Source organism: Triplophysa dalaica, chromosome 12, assembly GCF_015846415.1.
Source record: "Triplophysa dalaica isolate WHDGS20190420 chromosome 12, ASM1584641v1, whole genome shotgun sequence".
In the NCBI taxonomy this organism is placed as follows: domain Eukaryota; kingdom Metazoa; phylum Chordata; class Actinopteri; order Cypriniformes; family Nemacheilidae; genus Triplophysa; species Triplophysa dalaica.
This window is the reverse complement of record NC_079553.1, coordinates 23,197,132-23,221,555: the sequence shown is the minus strand read 5'-3', so window position 1 is coordinate 23,221,555 and position 24,424 is coordinate 23,197,132. Positions and strand designations below refer to the sequence as shown.

The 24,424-nt window shown below is 40.6% G+C and overlaps 1 protein-coding gene across 4 annotated transcripts; it reads left to right on the top strand.

Moving 5' to 3' along the window:
* Positions 1–367: 367 nt before the first annotated feature.
* Positions 368–23,148, top strand: LOC130432402 (immunoglobulin superfamily DCC subclass member 3). 4 transcript variants are annotated; one of them, XM_056761740.1, is made up of 16 exons: positions 368–565; positions 2,363–2,591; positions 3,944–4,029; positions 4,108–4,413; positions 4,503–4,647; positions 4,767–4,897; positions 4,975–5,112; positions 5,218–5,376; positions 14,064–14,229; positions 14,323–14,573; positions 14,679–14,843; positions 15,091–15,279; positions 15,638–15,754; positions 15,923–16,049; positions 20,903–21,029; positions 21,109–23,148. In XM_056761740.1, exons 4-16 carry the CDS (start codon positions 4,182–4,184, stop codon positions 21,211–21,213), a joined length of 2,052 nt encoding a protein of 683 aa, XP_056617718.1. In that variant the 5' UTR covers positions 368–565; positions 2,363–2,591; positions 3,944–4,029; positions 4,108–4,181; the 3' UTR covers positions 21,214–23,148. The 4 variants fall into 4 exon arrangements, with proteins under 4 accessions (XP_056617718.1, XP_056617717.1, XP_056617720.1 ...); XM_056761739.1 differs by lacking the exon at positions 2,363–2,591; XM_056761742.1 differs by lacking the exon at positions 368–565 and having other exon boundaries at positions 2,302–2,591.
* Positions 23,149–24,424: the final 1,276 nt, after the last annotated feature.

The following is a 24,424-nucleotide window of genomic DNA, read 5'->3' as shown; positions in this document are numbered from 1 at the left end:
TGAATGAGACTTTTTGGTTTGACATAAAAAAACTTAACATTTCACAGAATGTTTTTATAAAGTGAGCTTGTGTGACATTAATGACAGGTGTGTAACCTGAGTAAGATGTCATATTGTCATATTGTCATATTGATGTATTGTATTGTAGTGATTCTGTTCGACTTGCTGTTTTAGTAAAATCAATCAAACTAATGAAAACTTTATAAATGGACTTCAGACTTCAGCAGGCAGCGCGTGTTCAATATTAAACACATCATACACGCGTGTCTCTGTGCTCTTCTCTGATTGGCCGATGAGTTCAGTTGATTCCGCCCCTCTAAACTCACACGCGCACCGGTCAGTGTCAGTCAGTCAGACGCGAGCAGATACTCACGCGCACGTCGTTCTGGATTATTAACCGGGAGAGAAAAGAGATTTTTCTGCGTTTAAATGTCAGATGTGAGAGTTTCTGTCATGAACAAAAAATACATTTAAACAACTGAACGTGATATCAACGCGATTATAAACCTGGAATAAATGATGACGACATTCACACATCTGCTGCTCCTTTGCGTCACAGTCGCAGGTGAGAGTTTGACTTGAACTTCTCTCTCTTTATTTATTTAAACTTTACACATGTTGCATTTCATCTCTATTTATTTATTTAAACTCGAAGCGTGTTACGTTTCATCTCTGTTTGTTTACTTACAGAGTTTCGTTTTGGAGAGTTTGTGTGTTTTATTGTTTATGGTCTCGATGGTTTATTGATAATCTGAGATATTTCAGGAGACATCCGTCAGTTTTGTGCTTTAATCGATGTGACTTTATTTAATTGTGGTGTTATAATATTGCGAATGCTTGAATATGAGTTGTGTAGATTGTGAGTTATTTTGATATTGGTGTGACTGTGGATTGTCTCTTCTGGTTTATTTTGAGCTGAAGTTCATGTGCATCAGAGAACAACAGACAGACATTGACCCTGACCTCTGACCTCTGACCTGACACTCATTTTCATATGACTGGATGTTTAGGGTTGGGGGAGGTTTGGGGGTAATCCATCAGCAACTGTTACACACACACACACACACACACACACACATATACACATATACAGGGTTCAAAAGGTTAATCCAAAAGATCTACACTGCATGCGCTCCAGACCGTCTGCGCTCACATTGTGTGTGTGTGTGTCTGCGTGTGTGTGTGTGTCTGTGTGTGTGTGTGTGTCTGTGTGTGTGTGTGCGTGTGTGTCTGCGTGTGTGTGTGTGTCTGCGTGTGTGTGCGTGTGTGTGTCTGTGTGTGTGTCTGCGTGCGTGTGTCTGCGTGCGTGTGTGTGTGTCTGTGTGTGTGTGTCTGTGTGTGTGTGTCTGTGTGTGTGTGTGCGTGTGTGTCTGCGTGTGTGTGTGTGTGTCTGCGTGTGTGTGCGTGTCTGTGTGTGTGTCTGCGTGCGTGTGTGTGTGTCTGCGTGTGTGTGTGTGTGTGTGTGTATGTGCGTGTGTGTGTGTGTGTATGTGCGTGTGTGTGTGTCTGCGTGTGTGTGTATGTGCGTGTGTGTGTGTCTGCGTGTGTGTGTGTGTGTCTGCGTGTGTGTGTGTATCTGTGTGTGTGTGTCGTGTGTGTATGTGCGTGTGTGTATGTGCGTGTGTGTGTGTGTGTGTGTCTGTGTGTGTGTGTGTCTGTGTGTGCGTGTGTCTGTGTGTGTGTGCTCTCAGATTCATTTTGCTAATTAGCAGCAGCAGATTCTTTTCAACACTGTGGGAACTGAATGTGTTTCATGAATATGGTAATTTGTTAGTGGTCAATGAGACACGGACTGCTCACACACAGCCGCTGTGATGATGACATTATTCACAATATCACATATACATCCACAACTGTCACATTTTTTTTCTAGAAAAGTGTGTCTGCAGGAGGAATGAGGGATTATAAAGCAGAAGTTTGAGAATAGTTTGAAATGACAGGATGATGAGTAAAGACTCTTTCATGAATGAGATTTAAATGACAGAGACACGCACAGATCTGTTTCACTTCTATTATACTGTCATGTCATGCTGAGATCTCTACAGACGTCTCCATCACTTCAGTACAATATCATCTCAATAGCACAACAGCACTGCCATGTGAAACATGTTTTGTTCCGTCTAAGAGTAAAACTCATGAGGACTATTTAAAAGCACCAATAGAAGTGTGATGTTTGACTTGTATCATACTGGGGTATAAATGTTTACTGGATTTAACTTTGATGAAACTGATAATGATGAACTTTTACTTTTAAAGTGTAAGATGAAAAGATGAAAATCAATGGTTATACCACAGTTACAAAAAATACTATGATTACTGCACTTTTACTTCTATTGTTTAAGTTTTGTTGTTTGTTGTATAGTTGTGTGGTGTGACATCAATGATTCAGATTGAAGACGTCTGACCAGCAGATGCCACAGAGATTAATGAGAGCTGAAGTTCACGTCCACTCCACAAGACAAAGAGCATCAGGACTCTCTCATGACCTCTAGGATGTGAGGTCACAGTCTGTCGCTGGAGACGGAGGGGCGGAGCTGATGTTCTCCTCTGTTTCCTGCTGAAGATGCTCTGCTGTTCAACACAGCTGCTGTGTGAGACTTTCTCATTCAACAAAGAGACCAAACCCCCCCAAACCAAAGTGTTTTTAAAAGTACTCATGCAAATGAGAAGTTAATGTTGTCTGGTGTGGTTTCATTCACTTGAGGAAAACACAGACACGACTGTGTGTGGAGATCACATCATGTGTTTCTGTGGCGAAGACTCTTTTGACCTCGCCGACTCTGCAAAAAATGAATTTGTTACTTTACATTGTTGTCTTGTTTTTCATTCAAAACATTCTTAAATCATGAGACCATTTCTTGAGAAACAGAACGACTTAAGATAATGTTTGTTATTGTAAAAAAAATGATGTACTTCAAAGTGAATAACAGAATGATTCAAGTTTATTTTTTATAGTTTTTATACATTTCTAGTTTATAGATGAAGTGATTATTTTCTACCCAAATCAAGACTTCATATCGTTCTAATAAAACAAAAGACTTCTCCTTGATTTGGTCATTTTGCTTCTTAAGTGTTTCGATTAAGAATGTTTAGTTCTTTTGTGCTGGAAACCAAGACAACAATAGTAAGAAAGATATTTTTTCTGAAATGTCTACGGATAAACTGAAATCACATTAATGTGCAGTAGTAGAGTAATGTAAATGATTTTATGATGGAAGAATGTGATGAGAAATGTTCAGATTGCTGCAGTAAGAACCATTAGATTAAGGAAATGTTATCAAGCCAAGAAAGAGGAGAATATATGTCAGAGAAGTGTAGATGAGCTGTAGTTGACATGTAGTTGACATGTAGATGACATGTAATTGACATGTAGTGGACGTGAGGTGGAATTTTGTGCGATGTTAGGTGTGATGTTGTCTGGGACATTGTGCGATTTTAGGTGGGATGTTGGATTGTGCAGACGGTCAGCTGTCGCTGGTCTAGACACCAGACGTCACGCAGAAGTTTACATTTTACAGAGGAGTTTGTGTTTTCAAGTTCAAGAGCAAGTGAAGTGTTTTGTTGTGTGTTTGGCAGCTGCGGGGGGGCAGTGGTTTTGAGGGATGCTGTGGCATGGGAAAGTCACCCTCACACTCCTGTGAAAGAGATGCGGGGCAGACGGAGGGAGGGAGGGAGGGGCAGATGGCTCTTCAGACAGGGGCAGGAACGATGGGGCTGTTACAGAGGGTGGGGTGTTATTGTGTGAATGACGCATCAATCTCTCTTGAGAAAGTCAAGTTTAAGTTCGACAGAGCTCAACAATACCAGAGAAACACAAACCAAACACTTACAAACGAACAACATCTCATGGAGTTCAAGTTAATGATGCCAATGAATTCAGTAAAGTTCTTCACTTCATAGCATCATTATTAGTGTGTGTGTGTGTGTGTGTGATGTATTAAAGTGTAACAGAGCTGATTGTGACACACCGCCAGTTTCATCATCTCTCCTGATGCATCATCTTCATCATCCTCCTCATCCTCATCACTGGTAATCCTGATGTTCTCTCACATCATTCACCGTGTCTGTGTTCCACATGATGGTTTTCTGAGCACGTCTGTTCTCCAGGTGTGAGCGGAGCTTCAGAATTATCCTTCATCAAAGAACCCAGTGATGTCATCGCTGTGAGGGACCGCCCCCTCATGCTAGACTGTCAGGTAGAAGGGGAGGGGCCTATCATGATCACCTGGAGACGGAATGGTGTACCTATACCTCTGGGAGTGAGAGCGCTGGTGTCGGAGAACGGCACACTCTTGATTCCCAACTTTCAGAAGCGACGGGGCAGCGACCAGAGCGATGCCGGCGAGTACGACTGCTCCGCACAGAACCGATACGGCCTGATCATCAGCCGCAAGGCACACGTACAGCTCGCATGTGAGTCACCTGTCATCTCCATCATATCTCAAATGTGTCTCCGAGATGAAACACGGAGTGATCATTTCTCACCGGTGTCTCTCGCTCAGCTCTCCCAAAGTTTCACACGCACCCGAAGTCTGTAAGTGTGGATGAAGGAGGCGTCGCTCGGTTTCACTGCGCTGTGAGCGGCGTTCCTGAAGCCAACATCAGCTGGGAGAGGAACGGAACGGCCATAAACAAGGATGATAACAGGTGACACACACACCTGCTCTCATTGTGTGTCAGTTTTTGTTGTTGTGATTCATCATGATGTGATGTGGTGTTGTGTGTTGTCGTGTTATCGTGATGTTGTGTTAATGTTTTGTGGTCAGGTACACACTTCTGCCCAATGGTATTCTTCACATCACAGGAGTGCGTCAGTCTGACAGCGGTGTGTATCGCTGTATGGCTTCAAACATGGCAAACACACGCTACAGTCATGAAGCCCAGCTGTCTGTCACAGGTATAGATCAACACCGTCTGTCTGTCTGTCTGTATGTCAGAATGAACCTCTCACATGATCATATGTGTGTGTGTCAGTGGCAGGTAATGGTCTGTATAAGGATCCGGTCATTCTCTCTGGACCTCAGAATCTCACTCTGAACGTCCATCAGACGGCTATACTGGAGTGCATCGCCACCGGTAACCCTCGACCCATCGTGTCCTGGAGCAGACTGGGTAACATCTCACACGCTGACCTCACTGTACTCATGATACAGAGCTAAACCTGTGACGGGACTAACACTGTGTGTGTGTGTGTGTGTGTGTGTGTGTGTGTGTCAGACGGGCGCTCTATAGGTGTGGAGGGCATCGAGGTGTTGGGCACAGGGAATCTCATCATCTCAGACGTGTCTCTACAGCATTCTGGTGTCTATGTGTGTTCTGCTAACAGACCCGGAACCAGAATGAGAAGAACTGCACTGGGCCGACTGGTGGTGCAAGGTACACACACACACACACTCACACACTGAGCTTACTGGATATCTACATGAACCTGCAGTGCGTGTGCGTGTGCGTTTGTGTTTGTGTTTGTGCGAGAGAGAGAGAGAGAGAGAGGACCATGTGGTCTGATGATTCGGTCTGATGCATCTGGTCTGATTCTGACAAACACACTTTACCCCACAAACCAGTGAGATGAAGAGCATTGAGCAGAAGGAACAAACCTTGGGCTCATACTGAGAGAGAATGCTTTATAAACTCAAACCTGACTGTGAGATGACTCCTGTCATGACAACAGAACAACCAGCGCAGCAAAGAAAACACAAACTGAACGAGATCGTTTATTCATACTTTCATATTTCTGTTCAGAGAGATGTTTTACAGATGAACAACACTGATCTTCACTGTGTCTGAGACAGGAGAATAATGAAGGAGAAGGGGGAGGAATAATTGTGTGTGTGTGAGACCTCTGACCTGCGGTGTGTGTGTGTGTGTGTGTGTGTGTGTCTGTCTGTGTGTGTGTGTGTGTGTGAAACACTGCAGAAATATCTGATTGTTTGAATAAGGGCTGCACAATATTAAAAACAACACATGGACTTGTTACAATATGTGATATATGGTGTGTGAAATGACACTGCTTTAAGTCTGTAAATCTATTTAAACTGTTTTAAAAACTGAAAGTTATACAATCAGTCAACATACAAGTTTCACATTCGTTCTGAGTATTGATCATGTTCCACACATCACACACACACACTCTCTGTGATCTGCATGAAGCTGAAAATTTGAAACATAACTTTTGGAATTTTGAACAATATTAAAAGCTTTACAGACAGCTGTCATGTGATGATTGTGATGTGTTGTGCAGCTTTTAATCTGTAATGTAACACACTTTAATCTGTTTGTCTCATGTCAACTATAATAAAACACACAGATCAATATAGTGTGTGTGTGTGTGTGTGTTTGTGTTTGTGTGCGAGTGTGTGTGTAGTCTTAACACTGACACCTGCTGATCATGAGAGAAACAACATCACACCCACAAATATGATGATTTGTGACAATAAGGCCTCTCTCTCTCTCTATCTCTCTCTCTCAAGATTCAAGATTCAAGATTCAAGATTCAAAGGAGCTTTATTGGCATGATAAAAGAAAATTTACATTGCCAAAGCACAAGATTAAATATAAACATGCAGAAATACAGATTAAGATCAAAAATAAAATAGAATAAAATTAAAAGTCTATAAGTAAAAATCTATATATATACACATCTCAATATAAACAGAAAAACAGTTTTAATTAAAGTTCTCAATAAGGGTGACAGTGTCAGTTTGTGTGTGTTGTCCTGTCAGTGTTGTGTTGTGTTGTGCTGCTTGTTCTTTGGTCGTGGCAGGACTTGACATATCTTGCAGCAGGTTTGAGCTTCTTGACTTTTCTCCCAGTATGTATGAGATCTTGTCCTTTTGTTGAAACTGGTCAAAGTCTTTGTGTAAGTTTGTAAACTGGGGGAAGAATGTTTCTCTGATGTGTGTGTAGTTGGGACAGGAGAGGAGAAAGTGCAGCTCTGTTTCCACTTGATTGTGTGTGCAGTGTGGACACAGTCGCTCTTCTCTCGGTGTCCATGTGTGTCTGTGTCTGCCCGTCTCTACAGTGAGCTGGTGATCACTGAGTCTGTACATGCTCAACACTTTTCTTAGTTTAGGGTCTGATACGCTTGTGAGGTATTCTGACACTTTATATTCTCTCTTTAGTGACAGATAGCATTCCAGTTTACTTTGCTGAGCTGTTGCTTCTGTCCAGTGTTGGAGATATTTCTCTTTTTGTCTTTTCATCATTTGGTTTAGTCTGGCTGGGGTTTGGGGTTGACTTGGGCATGTTTGGGGTTGTAGAGTTAGTTGTGAGATCAGTTGGATGAAGGGGTTTCTCTCTGGGCTCAGCTCTTGATGGCTTAAGGCTTTGTGATGGAGTGTGTCTGTGTCGCTGTTCTTAAGGTGTGTGTAGAATTTTAAAGCTCTTTTTTGTATTTTAATGATTAGAGGATACAGTCCTAATTCTGCTCTGCAAGCATTGTTTGGAGTTTTTCTCTGTACCCGTAAAATGTTTTTACACATTTCTGTTTGCAGAATCTCTATTGGGTGTTTGTCCCATCTGGTGAACTCTTGGTTGGCGAGAGGACCCCAAACCTCACTTCCATACAGCGCGATTGGTTCTATAATTGATTGTATTATTTTCAACCAGATTACGGTTGGGATGTCAATTTTGATATTCTTTTTGATGGCGTAAAAGGCTCTTCGTGCCTTGTCTCTCAGGTCATTCACAGCCTTGTTTAAGTTTCCGGTGTTACTAATGTTTATACCAAGATATGTGTAGTTCTTGGTGTGTTCTAGGGGCACGTTGTTTAGTTTGAAACGGTGATGTTGATTTTGGCTACTGGGCTTTTTTTGGAATATCATGACTCGAGTCTTCTTAAGGTTAACCGATAGGGCCCATGTTTGGCAGAAAGTGTGCAGGGTGTCCAGATGTTGCTGTAGACCCTCTTTTGTGGGTGACAGCAGCACCAGATCGTCTGCAAACAGGAGACATTTCACTTCGGTGTCTTGTAAGGTCGGGCCGGGTGCTGGTGACTGTTCTAGAGCTCCAGCTAATTCATTGATGTAAATGTTAAATAGTGTAGGACTTAGACTACAGCCCTGTCTCACTCCACGACTCTGGGAGAGAAAGTCTGTGTGCTTGTTGCCAATTTTAACTGCAACTGTGTTATTGGTGTACATTGATTTGATGATGTCGTAGGTTTTTCCTCCGATGCCGCATTGAATCAACTGAAGAAAAAGTCCCTCATGCCAGATTGAGTCAAAAGCTTTTTTGAAGTCGACAAAGCATGAGTAGAGCTTTCTTTTATTTTGGTTCGTTTCTTTGTCAATTAAGGTACGAAGAGTGTATATATAATCGGATGTGCGGTATTTGGGTTGAAAACCAATTTGGCATTTTCTCAGGATGTTTTGGTTGTTTAGATATTGGAGAAGTCTGCTGTTAAGAATGTTACAGAGGAGTTTACCTAGGTTGCTGTTTACACATATTCCGCGGTAATTATTAGGGTCGAATTTGTCTCCACTTTTATGGATTGGAGTTATGAGACCTCTCTCTCTCTCTCTGTCTCTCTCTCTGTCTCTCTCTCTGTCTCTCTCTCTGTCTCTCTCTCTCTCTGTCTCTCTCTCTGTCTCTCTGTCTCTCTCTGTCTGTCTCTCTCTGTCTCTCTCTCTCTGTCTCTCTCTCTGTCTCTCTCTCTCTCTCTCTCTCTCTCTGTCTCTCTCTCTGTCTCTCTCTCTGTCTCTCTCTCTCTCTCTCTGTCTCTCTCTGTCTCTCTCTCTGTCTCTCTCTCTCTCTGTCTCTCTCTCTGTCTCTCTCTCTCTCTGTCTCTCTCTCTGATTCAAGATTCAAGATTCAAAGGAGCTTTATTGGCATGATAAAAGAAAATTTACATTGCCAAAGCACAAGATTAAATATAAACATGCAGAAATACAGATTAAGATCAAAAATAAGATAGAATAAAATTAAAAGTCTATAAGTAAAAATCTATATATATATACATCTCAATATAAACAGAAAAAGAGTTTTAATTAAAGTTCTCAATGAGGGTGACAGTGTCAGTTTGTGTGTGTTGTCCTGTCAGTGTTGTGTTGTGTTGTGCTGGTTGTTCTTTGGTCGTGGCAGGACTTGACATATCTTGCAGCAGGTTTGAGCTTCTTGACTTTTCTCCCAGTATGTATGAGATCTTGTCCTTTTGTTGAAACTGGTCAAAGTCTTTGTGTAAGTTTGTAAACTGGGGGAAGAATGTTTCTCTGATGTGTGTGTAGTTGGGACAGGAGAGGAGAAAGTGCAGCTCTGTTTCCACTTGATTGTGTGTGCAGTGTGGACACAGTCGCTCTTCTCTCGGTGTCCATGTGTGTCTGTGTCTGCCCGTCTCTACAGTGAGCTGGTGATCACTGAGTCTGTACATGCTCAACACTTTTCTTAGTTTAGGGTCTGATACGCTTGTGAGCTATTCTGACACTTTATATTCTCTCTTTAGTGACAGATAGCATTCCACTTTACTTTGCTGAGCTGTTGCTTCTGTCCAGTGTTTGAGATATTTCTCTTTTTGTCTTTTGATCATTTGGTTTAGTCTGGCTGGGGTTTGGGGTTGACTTGGGCATGTTTGGGGTTGTAGAGTTAGTTGTGAGATCAGTTGGATGAAGGGGTTTCTCTCTGGGCTCAGCTCTTGATGACTTAAGGCTTTGTGATGGAGTGTGTCTGTGTCGCTGTTCTTAAGGTGTGTGTAGAATTTTAAAGCTCTTTTTTGTATTTTAATGATTAGAGGATACAGTCCTAATTCTGCTCTGCAGGCATTGTTTGGAGTTTTTCTCTGTACCCGTAGAATGTTTTTACACATTTCTGTTTGCAGAATCTCTATTGGGTGTTTGTCCCATCTGGTGAACTCTTGGTTGGCGAGAGGACCCCAAACCTCACTTCCATACAGCGCGATTGGTTCTATAATTGATTGTATTATTTTCAGACAGATTACGGTTGGGATGTCAATTTTGATATTCTTTTTTATGGCGTAAAAGGCTCTTCGTGCCTTGTCTCTCAGGTCATTCACAGCCTTGTTTAAGTTTCCGGTGTTACTAATGTTTATACCAAGATATGTGTAGTTCTTGGTGTGTTCTAGGGGCACGTTGTTTAGTTTGAAACGGTGATGTTGATTTTGGCTACTGGGCTTTTTTTGGAATATCATGACTCGAGTCTTCTTAAGGTTAACCGATAGGGCCCATGTTTGGCAGAAAGTGTGCAGGGTGTCCAGATGTTGCTGTAGACCCTCTTTTGTGGGTGACAGCAGCACCAGATCGTCTGCAAACAGGAGACATTTCACTTCGGTGTCTTGTAAGGTCGGGCCGGGTGCTGGTGACTGTTCTAGAGCTCCAGCTAGTTCATTCATGTAAATGTTAAATAGTGTAGGACTTAGACTACAGCCCTGTCTCACTCCACGACTCTGGGAGAGAAAGTCTGTGTGCTTGTTGCCAATTTTAACTGCAAATGTGTTATTGGTGTACATTTATTTGATGATGTCGTAGGTTTTTCCTCCGATGCTGCATTGAATCAACTGAAGAAAAAGTCCCTCATGCCAGATTGAGTCAAAAGCTTTTTTGAAGTCAACAAAGCATGAGTAGAGCTTTCTTTTCTTTTGGTTTGTTTCTTTGTCAATTAAGGTACGAAGAGTGTATATATGATCGGATGTGCGGTATTTGGGTTGGAAACCAATTTGGCATTTTCTCAGGATGTTTTGGTTGTTTAGATATTGGAGAAGTCTGCTGTTAATAATGTTACAGAGGAGTTTACCTAGGTTGCTGTTTACACATATTCAGCGGTAATTATTAGGGTCGAATTTGTCTCCACTTTTATGGATTGGAGTTATGAGACCTTGGTTCCAGATTGTGGGAAATATACCTGTACTTAAGATGATATTAAACAGTTTGAGGATGGTGAGTGTAAGTTTTTGGTCTGCGTGTTTAATCATCTCGTTTAGGATACCGTCGATACCACTTGCTTTTTGGGATTTAAGTTTTGGTATATTTTGTTCTAGTTCAGCGAGTGTAATTGGATAGTCTAAAGGGTTTTGGTAATCTTTAATTGTTGACTCCAGAGTGCATAGTTTGTTGTGTAGGTTAGTTTGTTCATGGTTCTTGTTTATTTTACTAAAGAGGTTTGAGAAGTGCTTTATCCATACGTCTCCGTTCTGAATGGGAAGATCTTCATGGTGGGGTTTGTTAAGTGTGTTCCAATGTTCCCAGAAGCGATTTGTTTCTAGAGATTGTTCAATTGCTTTTAACTGGTTTTGTGTATCTTGTTTCTTTTTCTTCCTTAGTGTTTCCTTATATTGTTTAACATTTTCATGGTAGAGTTGGCGTGTGTTTACATTGTCAGCATCTCTGTGTTTCTGATTTGATAGAATTCTTACTTCTTTTCTAAGGTTTTCACACTCCTTATCAAACCATTTCTCATTTACAGGCTTTTTGTTTGATTTTGTGTTAGTGGGTTTTAGGTCAGATAGGGTTGCAGATATTGTAAAAAAAAATATTCTCGAAAGTCTTGGCCAACAGACTAAAAGATGTGATGGGGCAGATTATTCATTTTGATCAGACCTATTGTGTGCCTGGCAGGGCTATTACAGATAACATCTCCCTTGTTAGAGATATCTTTGATGTTTCTACCTACAGTGACTTGAATTCTGGTTTCGTTTCCATCGACCAGGAAAAAGCGTTTGATGGAATAGAACATCAATATCTATGGGATACTCTGGAAGCTTTTGGTTTTGGCTCGATTTTTTCCGGGATGATTAAAGTGATGTATCAAGACATTGAAAGCATACTGAAAATCAATGGTGGTTTGAGTGGCCCCTTTAAGATAGGAAGAGGTATAAGGCAGGGGTGCGCTTTATCTGGGATGCTATATTCTTTGGCCATTGAGCCCATGTTGAACATGCTTCGCTCAAAAGTTGAAGGTTTTAAAATAGGCTCTGATAATGTTCAACATCAAATATCTGCTTATGCAGATGATGTTGTGGTTTTTATAAATAGTCAAAATGATGTTAATAATATGATATCCATTGTTCATGATTTTGGTGTAATATCCTCTGCTAAAGTGAACTGGGGGAAAAGTGATGCTTTGATTCGTGGTAAATGGATAAATGGTGTTCCAACCTTACCTGGTGGTCTAATCTGGAAAAAGGAAGGTATTAAATATTTGGGAGTGTACCTCGGGGATGCCTGCATACAGCATAAAAATTGGGATGGGATAACGGAAAAAATGGAGGGTAGACTCCAAAAATGGAAGTGGATACATGTTCAATTGTCTTTTAGAGGGAGAGTTTTAATAATAAATAACTTGATAGCATCAGCCTTATGGCATAAGCTTTGGTGTCTGGACCCCCCAACTGGACTGTTGTCAAAACTGCAGGCAAAACTTGTCGACTTCTTCTGGGACAAATTGCACTGGGTTCCCCAAGGTGTTTTATTTTTGCCAGTGGAAGAAGGTGGACAAGGCCTGGTGTCCTTGCTGAGCAGGCATGCAACCTTTCGACTCCAGTTTATTCAGAGACTCCTAACAGGCCCAGCGCATTTAATATGGAGGGGCATAGCCAAAAGCATACTTCAGCGTGTGGATGGAATTGGACTGGATATTGCCCTATTTCTTGTGGACACAAACAAGGTACATATGTATGGACTATCTACTTTTTACCAGAAGCTGCTTAAGATCTGGGGTTCTTTTAATACCAGAGGACCAGAAAACACTGACTCATTGTTCTGGTTGTTGGAGGAGCCTCTAGTCAGGGGAGGTCGCCTGGACATAACGGAACAAGTATTAGGCCTATCTCAGAGATTGTGTGACACCAAGACTGTGAAATTAGGACATATAATACAAATTGCTGGTCCCGATCTGGATGATGTATCTGCTGTGGCGTCCTTGTTAGGCCTAAAGTCATGGCGTTGTACTTCAAAAATTATGGAACTTTGGTCAAAAAGGCTGACTGCTGATGATCTGACAATGATTAAAAGATACAAAGAAGGAATCTTGGTTCCAAATATAAAGGACCCATTTCCCAGACCTTGGATAACACCGGTCTTAAAGGACATGATATTTTTAAGGATTTGGATTTATATGAATTAAATGGAAAGACTATGTACAAATGCTTTGTTAAAATAATACACAAAACACTCTGTGATAAAACTGACAATGTATGGAGGGATAAAATTGGATTGGGTGACCAGATTAAACCTTATTGGAAGGTCTTTTACAAACCACCATTGATAAAGAAAACTGGAGACTTACAGTGGAAAATCCTGAAGGGTGCTGTTGGTGTAAACTCTTTTGTTTCTATTATTAATCCCAGCACCAGTGATGTTTGTGTTTTTTGTGGACTAAGGGTGGGAAACAATTTTTCATTGTTTTTTGGAATGTAGAAGGCTGAACCACTGTTTAATGTATTGAGAACGTTGTTTTTAGGTTTTGGGGAGAATTTCACACCCACTGCCTTTATTTTGGGAGCTGGTTACAAACGAATACAAAGATTTAAATGGCAGTTAATCAACTTTATGGTTGGACAAGCAAAGATGGCAATTTATATCTCCAGAAAAAATAGGATGAATAATGTACATGGCATAGATGTTCTTTTTTTGTTCAAAGGCCTTATCAAATCAAGAATATCAGTCGAGTTTAAATACTTCAAAGGGATGAAAGATTTAGATATGTTTGTACTACAGTGGTGTTTTAATGAAGCATTTTGTGCTGTTTTGGAAGAAGATCTAATTTTTAATATTTTGCTTTGTTGATGTGAGTGATTTTTCTCTGCTTTTTGTGATGTTATAGGTGTTATTGTGAATGAAACTGATTTAATAAATGTATGTGTTGAAAAATCAAATCTCTCTCTGGTCTCTCTCTCTCTCTCTCTCTCTCTCTCTCTCTCTCTGTCTCTCTCTGTCTCTCTCTCTCTCTGTCTCTCTCTCTCTGTCTCTCTCTCTCTCTGTCTCTCTCTCTCTGTCTCTCTCTCTCTCTCTCTCTCTCTCTGTCTCTCTCTCTCTCTGTCTCTCTCTCTCTCTCTCTCTCTCTCTGTCTCTCTCTGTCTCTCTCTCTCTCTGTCTCTCTCTCTCTCTCTCTCTCAGCTCCCCCAGAGTTTCTGCAGTGGCCTCAGTCGGTGTCTAAAGTGATGGGCAGCAGTGCTGTGTTCACGTGTCAGGCACAAGGCGTTCCAGAGCCGCATCTCATCTGGCTGAAGAACGGCAAGATTCTCACACCCGGAGGCAACGTCAAACTCACCAACAACAACAGGTAAACGTTCACACTTCATATATAGATTTATTTATGTAGACACACACACTCTCTCTTGTGTTGGTGTTAAATGTCATGTGATATTGTGTTTAGTACGCTGGCGGTGACGCGCATCACAGCGCAGGATGAGGCGATCTATCAGTGTATAGCAGAGAATAGTGCAGGAACTAACCAGGCAAGCGCCAGACTCGCCGTCTCTCGCTCTGATGATCTCCCAGAAGCCCCGCAGGACCTCACGGCCACACCGCTGTCCACCACCTCACTACTGATCCGCTGGAACCAGCCTGAACCTAACGTCAGCGACAGGATCATCGGATACGTGCTGCACATCCGCAAGCTGGGCGGTGAGACTGACAGACAGACAGACAGACAAACAGACAGACAGATGGTTTGATTGTTTTCTGCTGTGAGATTTGAAGGAAAGTGTTGATGATGTTTGTGTTCTTCAGATCCTGACAGCGGTGAACTTCAGGAGGCCGTAACTAAAGACACATTTCAACATGAGTTGAATAACCTGGAGCCCGCCACCACATTCTCCATCTATGTGAAGGCATATTCACCTCAGGGAGCTAGTCAGCAGTCTCCCACCATCATCACCACAACACTGGGAGGAGGTGAGAGCTGTTTCCACTTCATCACACATGATCTACAGATCTTTAAAAACTCAACCATGACATCACACAGTACAAACATGCTCATTTCAAAACACTTTTCATGAGGAAATATGGATCAAAAATGATCTTAAACACACATCATCCGTGAGCAAATGAGCAGAGAATTCACTCATGTGCTTTCAAATGTCTGAAGTTCAAAAACCCACTTCTGGAATTGATATGAAAGTGTCTTTGTTCACTCCAACAGTTCCCAGTATGCCCAGTTTCTTCACGAAGGTTCTGAACAGCACAGCCATGCAGGTGTTCTGGGATCTGCCCAGTAAAGCCGGTCGAGTGGAGGGATATAAACTCTCTCAACGCATGATAACACAACAAGAGACCACAACTGAAGAGCGTTTCCCCAGCCATATCAACACACACACCTTCTCTAACCTCGGTCAGTCAACACACACACATCAACACACAAACACACACACCAAATATCAACACACATACATCAACACTCACACACACCAACTCTAACCTCGGTCAGTCAACACACACACATCAACACACAAACACACACACCAAATATCAACACACATACATCAACACTCACACACACCAACTCTAACCTCAGTCAGTCAACACACACACAAATCAACATACACATCAACATACAAACAAACACACCATCTCTAACCTCAGTCAGTCAACACACACACACACACACACACACACAGACAAACACACATCAACACACAGACACACACAGTGTCTCACTGGGTTGTGTTTTGTGTGTTTTGTCGTGACAGAACCTGCAGCCGTGTATGAGATCCAGCTCACAGCCTTTAATGGAAATGGTGACAGCATCAGCAACAAACGGCTCGTCTCATTGGCTGAGACAGAAAAGAGCAGGAAAGATGCAGCAGGTGATTGAACAGTGAACACAACCCAAAAACACATGACAAGAGAAAACACAATACACATCTGTTCTACTCTACTACTGCCCTCATAATCACTCAAAGCACTCTGAAAGAAGTGTGTAGTGTGCAGGAAGACTCTGCTGTCTCTAACACAACTGTGTGTGTGTGTGTCAGGTGAGAGTTTGTGTGACTGTCGTCAGGACTCTGATTCTTCAGTCACGGGGATCGTGGTTGGCATTCACATCGGTGTGGCCTGTATTATATTCTGTGCTCTCTTCCTCATGTTTGGATATCATCACAGGTACGTCTGCCCACAAATTGACCTCACTCTATGGGATGAATTCCGACTCAAAATGATTAACAAATCCAGGCACAGTCATCCGTGAACGTGATACACGTTACATTTGTATTTTACGATTCACAAACAAATGCCTTATGATTTGATTCTGTGAAATTTAGATTTGAATAAACACGAAGCGATTTGTACAAATAGAGGCAGATTTGTGATTGCAATGTTTTATTTTGTGTTCATGTTTATTGATTTTGCGCATACCAATGAGAAGTTGTGCATTTGTGTATCCTGCAACGCGCGTCCATTTATCCTGTTCGGTTCATTCGGATTTTGAGACTTTCTTTACGCGGTTTTCCATTGGACAATCCACACACACGCAACTGCAGATCCATGCGCAACCGTGCAAAAAATAAGAACTGCCACTAGATGACAGGCTTACGGAAACCATAGGTGCTGGTCCTATCATTAGAATATCATCAAAAAGTTGATGCATTTCACTATTTCAAATTTCACTACAAAATTCAAACTTTTCAAATAATTTAAACAATTTGAAGTGTGGCGGTTGTCTCAGCACACCAAGGTGACTAGAAACATTATGTTGTCCAGTCACGACTTCTTGTTGCACAACATCAGGGCAAAATTTTTAAAGTTTTAGGGGTGGTTTTCCGGAAAGAAATTAGATTAGACTAAAATAAATAAAATAACTGTCCAAACTGAAAAAAATTAAAAAGCTAGACAGATTTATTTCTATTGACTGCAACAACAGTCATAGGCTTTTTGCTACTGTAGAGAGACTAACAAACCCTCAAATCAAGTCCCCTTCTAAATGCTTTCTGATGACAAGTTTGCAACTTTTTTCCTTGAGAAGATAAATAATTTCAGAATGGCATTCAGCAAAGCCCTACATGGCACTCAGGTCAGTCTGACTTTATTACAACAATCTGAGAAATTAGCAACATTATCTGAATTTCAGACAATTGATCAGAAAACTTTGGAGAAAACAGTAACGCATCTTAAGTCCTCAACATGCAACCTGGAGACACTCCCCGCATGCTTTTTCAAAAAAGTGTTTAACTGTTTAGACGCAGATCTTTTAAAAATAGTAAATACGTTATTTCTCTCAGGAACTTTGCCAGAGTCCCTAAAAACTGCAGTTGTCAAGACTTTACTAAAATAAGAGCAATCTAGACAAAAACTTACTGTCTACCAACAAATCTTCCTTCATAGGCACGATCATTGAAAAGGTTGTCTTCAATCAGCTGAACAAATTCCTAAACTCAAATGGCAATCTGGACAATTATCAATCTGGTTTCCGTCAGCATCACGGCACAGAAATCTACTGCACTGTAACTTTAATAACTGCATTGACTCATCTACTGCACTGTAACTTTAATAACCGCACTTACTCATCTACTGCACTGTAACTTTAATAACTGCAGTGACTCATCTACTGCACTGTAACTTTAATAACTGCATTGACTCATCTACTGCACTGTAACGTTAATAACCGCACTTACTCATCTACTGCACTGTAACTTTAATAACCACATTGACTCATCTACTGCACTGTAACGTTAATAACCGCACTTACTCATCTACTGCACTGTAACTTTAATAACCGCACTAACTCATCTACTGCACTGTAACTTTAATAACTGCATTGACTCATCTACTGCACTGTAACGTTAATAACCGCACTTACTCATCTACTGCACTGTAACTTTAATAACCGCATTGACTCATCTACTGCACTGTAACGTTAATAACCGCACTTACTCATCTACTGCACTGTAACTTTAATAACCGCATTGACTCATCTACTGCACTGTAACTTTAATAACCGCATTGACTCATCTACTGCACTGTAACTTTAATAACCGCATTGACTCATCTACTGCACTGTAACTTTAATAACCGCATTGACTCATCTACTGCACTGTAACTTTAATAACCGCATTGACTCATCTACTGCACTGTAACTTTAATAAGCGCATTGACTCATCTACTGCACTGTAACTTTAATAACCGCATTGACTCATCTACTGCACTGTAACTTTAATAACCGCATTGACTCATCTACTGCACTGTAACTTTAATAACCACATTGACTCATCTACTGCACTGTAACTTTAATAACCGCATTGACTCATCTACTGCACTGTAACTTTAATAACCGCATTAACTCATCTACTGCACTGTAACTTTAATAACCGCATTGACTCATCTACTGCACTGTAACTTTAATAAGCGCATTGACTCATCTACTGCACTGTAACTTTAATAACCGCATTGACTCATCTACTGCACTGTAACTTTAATAACCACATTGACTCATCTACTGCACTGTAACTTTAATAACCGCATTGACTCATCTACTGCACTGTAACTTTAATAACCGCATTAACTCATCTACTGCACTGTAACTTTAATAACCGCATTGACTCATCTACTGCACTGTAACTTTAATAACCGCACTTACTCATCTACTGCACTGTAACTTTAATAACCGCATTGACTCATCTACTGCACTGTAACTTTAATAACCGCATTGACTCATCTACTGCACTGTAACTTTAATAACCGCATTGACTCATCTACTGCACTGTAACTTTAATAACCGCATTGACTCATCTACTGCACTGTAACTTTAATAACCGCATTGACTCATCTACTGCACTGTAACTTTAATAACCGCATTGACTCATCTACTGCACTGTAACTTTAATAACCGCATTGACTCATCTACTGCACTGTTACTGCACTGTAACTTTAATAACCGCATTGACTCATCTACTGCACTGTAACTTTAATAACCACATTGACTCATCTACTGCACTGTAACTTTAATAACCGCATTGACTCATCTACTGCACTGTAACTTTAATAACCGCATTAACTCATCTACTGCACTGTAACTTTAATAACCGCATTGACTCATCTACTGCACTGTAACTTTAATAACCGCATTGACTCATCTACTGCACTGTAACTTTAATAACCGCATTGACTCATCTACTGCACTGTAACTTTAATAACCGCATTGACTCATCTACTGCACTGTAACTTTAATAACCGCATTGACTCATCTACTGCACTGTAACTTTAATAACCACATTGACTCATCTACTGCACTGTAACTTTAATAACCGCATTGACTCATCTACTGCACTGTAACTTTAATAAGCGCATTGACTCATCTACTGCACTGTAACTTTAATAACCGCATTGACTCATCTACTGCACTGTAACTTTAATAACCACATTGACTCATCTACTGCACTGTAACTTTAATAACCGCATTGACTCATCTACTGCACTGTAACTTTAATAACCGCATTAACTCATCTACTGCACTGTCCTTCTCTTCGAGGCACATTGACTCATCTACTGCACTGTAACTTTAATAACCACATTGACTCATCTACTGCACTGTAACTTTAATAACCGCATTGACTCATCTACTGCACTGTAACTTTAATAACCGCACTGACTCATCTACTGCACTGTAACTTTAATAACCGCATTAACTCATCTACTGCACTGTAACTTTAATAACCGCATTGACTCATCTACTGCACTGTAACTTTAATAACCGCACTTACTCATCTACTGCACTGTAACTTTAATAACCGCATTGACTCATCTACTGCACTGTAACTTTAATAACCGCATTGACTCATCTACTGCACTGTAACTTTAATAACCGCATTGACTCATCTACTGCACTGTAACTTTAATAACCGCATTGACTCATCTACTGCACTGTAACTTTAATAACCGCATTGACTCATCTACTGCACTGTAACTTTAATAACCGCATTGACTCATCTACTGCACTGTAACTTTAATAAGCGCATTGACTCATCTACTGCACTGTAACTTTAATAACCGCATTGACTCATCTACTGCACTGTAACTTTAATAACCACATTGACTCATCTACTGCACTGTAACTTTAATAACCGCATTGACTCATCTACTGCACTGTAACTTTAATAACCGCATCAACTCATCTACTGCACTGTCCTTCTCTTCGAGGCACATTGACTCATCTACTGCACTGTAACTTTAATAACCACATTGACTCATCTACTGCACTGTAACTTTAATAACTGCATTGACTCATCTACTGCACTGTAACTTTAATAACTTCATCGACTCATCTACTGCACTGTAACTTTAATAACTGCATCTACTTACTTTATGAGAAAATGCTTTGACTTTTAAATTAAAACACCTGATCAATTTGGGATTTTCATTAGTTGACAGTTATAATCATCACAATTAAAATAAATAAACATTTGAAATATATCAGTCTGCGTGCAATGAATTAATATAATTTACAAGTTTCACTTTTTGAATGGAAATAGTGAAATTCATCAACTTTTTGATGATATTCTAATGATAGGACCAGCACCTATGGGTTCCGTAAGCCTTTCATCTAGTGGTAGTTCTTATTTTTTGCACGGTTGCGCATGGATCTGCAGTTGCGTGTGTGTGGATTGTCCAATGGAAAACCACGTAAAGAAAGTCTCAAAATCCGAATGAACCGAACAGGATAAATGGACGCGCGTTGCAGGATACACAAATGCACAACTTCTCATTGGTATGCGCAAAATCAATAAACATGAACACAAAATAAAACATTGCAATCAAAAATCTGCCTCTATTTGTACAAATCGCTTCGTGTTTATTCAAATCTAAATTTCACAGAATCAAATCATAAGGCATTTGTTTGTGAATCGTAAAATACAAATGTAACGTGTATCACGTTCACGGATGACTGTGCCTGGATTTGTTAATCATCCCATATCACTCAACTCTTTCTTCACACATTCTAAAGTTTGTGTGTTTGTGTGTAGTTTCTTCTGTCATAAGGGTTCTCTGGGCAGCTGGAGTCTCCCTGGAGGACAAACTGATTCACACAGACGCTCCACCACTAAAGAGACCACCGTCTGTACTGCTGACGCTGTTGAGCTCATGACACAGGTGAAACACGCACGCGCACAAACCGAGATGTTGTGTTGTTGTACTGTATGTTCAAAAATTCTGTGTTGATCTCTCTCAGGGCGTGTCAGCGGGATATCAGGCAGGTCACAGTCAGTGTCGGGTCATGATTGAACCTCAATGCCCAGCGGGCACCAGCACGGGTGAGGGCAATGGAACAGGGTGAAGAGACCTCCATCCCCATCATCCCCCTGGGCTGCACACACACACACACACACACACAGTGATGCTGCGGGAAATTCAGGACACAGTCACAACATTTACTTGGCTAATGAGTAATAAGACTGAGAGCTAAAGAAACACATTGAAATGAACCCTCTCATACCAATCTAGACTTCAAACTTTTATCTAGAGATCAACTCAATGACAGACACCGTGCACTCGTGCAAAAGGGTTTTGAGACAGAATATTTATAGATCAGAACAGATATGAGCTCATCTTTGATGCTTTAAAATACTGTATAGATAGGCAGCTCACCTGGCTTTGAGTGAGAGAGAGAGAGAGAGAGAGAGAGAGAGAGAGAGAGAGAGAAAGCGAGCTACTGTCTGCTAGAGAGCCATTAGAGATGTTCCTCAACACATTTTGTGGATGTTTACCCTGTGTGAGTGTGTGTTTGTGCAGCCTCAGACCCCGCCCCCTTTCCTTAAACCCCTTCACCAAAACATCCAAAGACCTTCGACTGTCCCGTCCTGCTGCTGATGAAGCCTCTACCTCAAACCGAAAACACAGTGACGGGATCCTCCGTGTGGACTGTTGAAGAATTCTTTCAGCGTTTGGTCTGGTGACTGAAGCGTGTTCTCTGTGAAGAGAAGGACATCCAAAGAACTTGTGCTTCTCTTTTCACTCCACAATGTTTTCTTTCCTTCATGTACGCCGACCACAAACCAAAGCTAAACTCTCCCCGCACTCTACAACACCACCACACACCTTCTGTTCTAGAAGACTAACAAAGCTTAAATGTCAGAGATATTTTCATATGATATTATACCAAATGAGCAAATAGCGGTTAGTTGTTAGTGTTGAGAAAACCAAATACCTCGTAAGTGTTTCACATGAACACACCTGATGCCAGTTCTCATGTTGTGTTTGTATTTGTGTGTGTTTTATGGTTTAACATACACACATACACACACACAAACACACACACAAGATTGACTCGTCTTACCAAAATAACGTTTGTAGGATTCACACGAAAAGTCTTTAAACGTTTAGGACTCTGATTCTTGTTGAACAAAGAGATGAAACAAAACAACAAGATTAGAAAACTGAGGCCAAATTTTGAGACGAAAGCGTGAAAGTCGTCTGTTCTCTTGGAGAACTTTTCCTTCATGAAGTTTCCCACTGATGAAAGATAATTTTTCTCTTATTTTGGGAAGTTTTGCCAAAACAGAGTTTTATAATGTTATTTGTATTGTTGTGTTTTAATTCAGCTTTTAATTCCTTTCATTTTTTTCAGTCTTTCTGTAGAATGTAGTTTGAGAATTGAAAAGCAATAGAATGTTGAACAAGCGTTTCCAAAAGTGTCATTTTAGTGTTCGTTGATGATGTAAAGACTTCACTTTAAACTCAACATTAAAATACCTCGACTCAGTTTGCTGCTTCACCTGATATGATCTGAACTATATCTTTTTTACGCAGTATTTTTGCCTTGTTTTACAATACAAATACGTGAACATTCTTAAATCAAAATACCTTTATTTTTCTTAACGTCATTTTGCTGATTTAAGAATGTTTTGACGTGTCTCAACATGTCTATTGTTTAGAAGAGATTGTCTTATTTAGTCAAATAGATTGAATAGTTGATTCAAATGCTTGTACCAATGAGAAAAGTGCCGCTTTAACTTTTGTATTTTTCTTTTCTCTTAAACTGTCTGAACCAAACGCTGGTGTAGCTTTAACCTGCTGTTATTCTGCTACACTAGCTGCTCAGAATCTCACATCATCATCGTCTTCATCACTTGACATTACAGATAGATTTCTGTTCTGATGTGAAACGAGAGTTTTATTCTCCTGATGAAATGTGTTGGTCAGATTCTGGGCTGTGATTTTCTTCTCTGTTTGTTAGTTGCTCATATTGAAACTTATGTGCCAAATAAAACAGCGTTAAGTAGAAACACCACAGGATTCTTTCTCTATTATTCTACTGGAATGTAATGAATCAGAACACACTGTTTCCCATGATGCAAAGCGTCTGAAGGTCAGTTTGAGATGCTCTGTTTCCTCAGTATGAACTAACATGAACACGTTTGTCTTGTGAGTTTTACTTCACAATACTCTAGTTTACTTCACAGCAGTGATATTGAACATCTAGTGAGATTGAGAAACATCAGTTTACTATAGTAACTATTAGTGTGTAATACTGTATTTCCTCACGTGAGCTGTTAAACATGAGTGTATACACTGAGAATATGAAATCATTGAATGTTATTAACGGAGAGAGTTCAGATCAGGTCCGGGTGACTCAGAATGAAACTCTTCAAACGCTTCACTCAGGGGCTCAAACTCAAGCCGCAGGTGCTGATGGGATATATGACACACACATCCAGGTTCTGTTTAGAACAAAGTCTCAATCCCGCCAAAAAAAAGAATCATGTGTAATTAGATTGACATGTTATTTGTTCTAATGTGCAATGTCCTGCCAGCGTTACTATGGAAACCATCATCACTAGGACAGACGACATGTTTAATTCAGCAGCTCACGTGCAGGTGTCAGTGATGATGTCATACATGTTTTATCAATATGACCTCATTCAGACGCCCAGTGGACTAGATGAAAACACTCCTGTGTGTCGTTCGCACATATTATACTCGGCTTATTCTGATAAATACATCAGACCTGAGGTGATCAGACCAGTTTGTTCAGTCTGATGTTGTTGACAGAAATCTGCAGCAGGCAGCTGAACACAATGTGTAGAACAGAGAACAGATCCGACACACGGCCGTTTTAATAACAGAAGCACGCTGGGAAATCTGCAGAGTTATTCTAAAGCTGCAGAGGATTGTGGGTAAATCTGCTCTGAGCTTCTTATAAAAGTGAATTCTTTCTGAATGCGTGTGAACCTGCGGCGCTGCTGGATCTCTCTGAGGTCACGTGTGTTCTCTTCATTTTTTAGAACAGTTATATTAAGAACATCCACATGATATTGACTTTATTTACTGTCATGTCGCATTAATCCAGAAGAATAAAATACCGCCGCAGAAGAAATGATGAGACCATTTCAGTTTTTCTGAATTGACTATTTTCCTTTTTTTTTCATTCTGTACTACTAACAATATTTATATTATTTCTCCTGCATATATTTTCAGAAAATGAAAACTGAAGAAACAGGTGAGAAAACACTAATGATGCTGTGTGTTTTTCAGACCTCAAATACCAC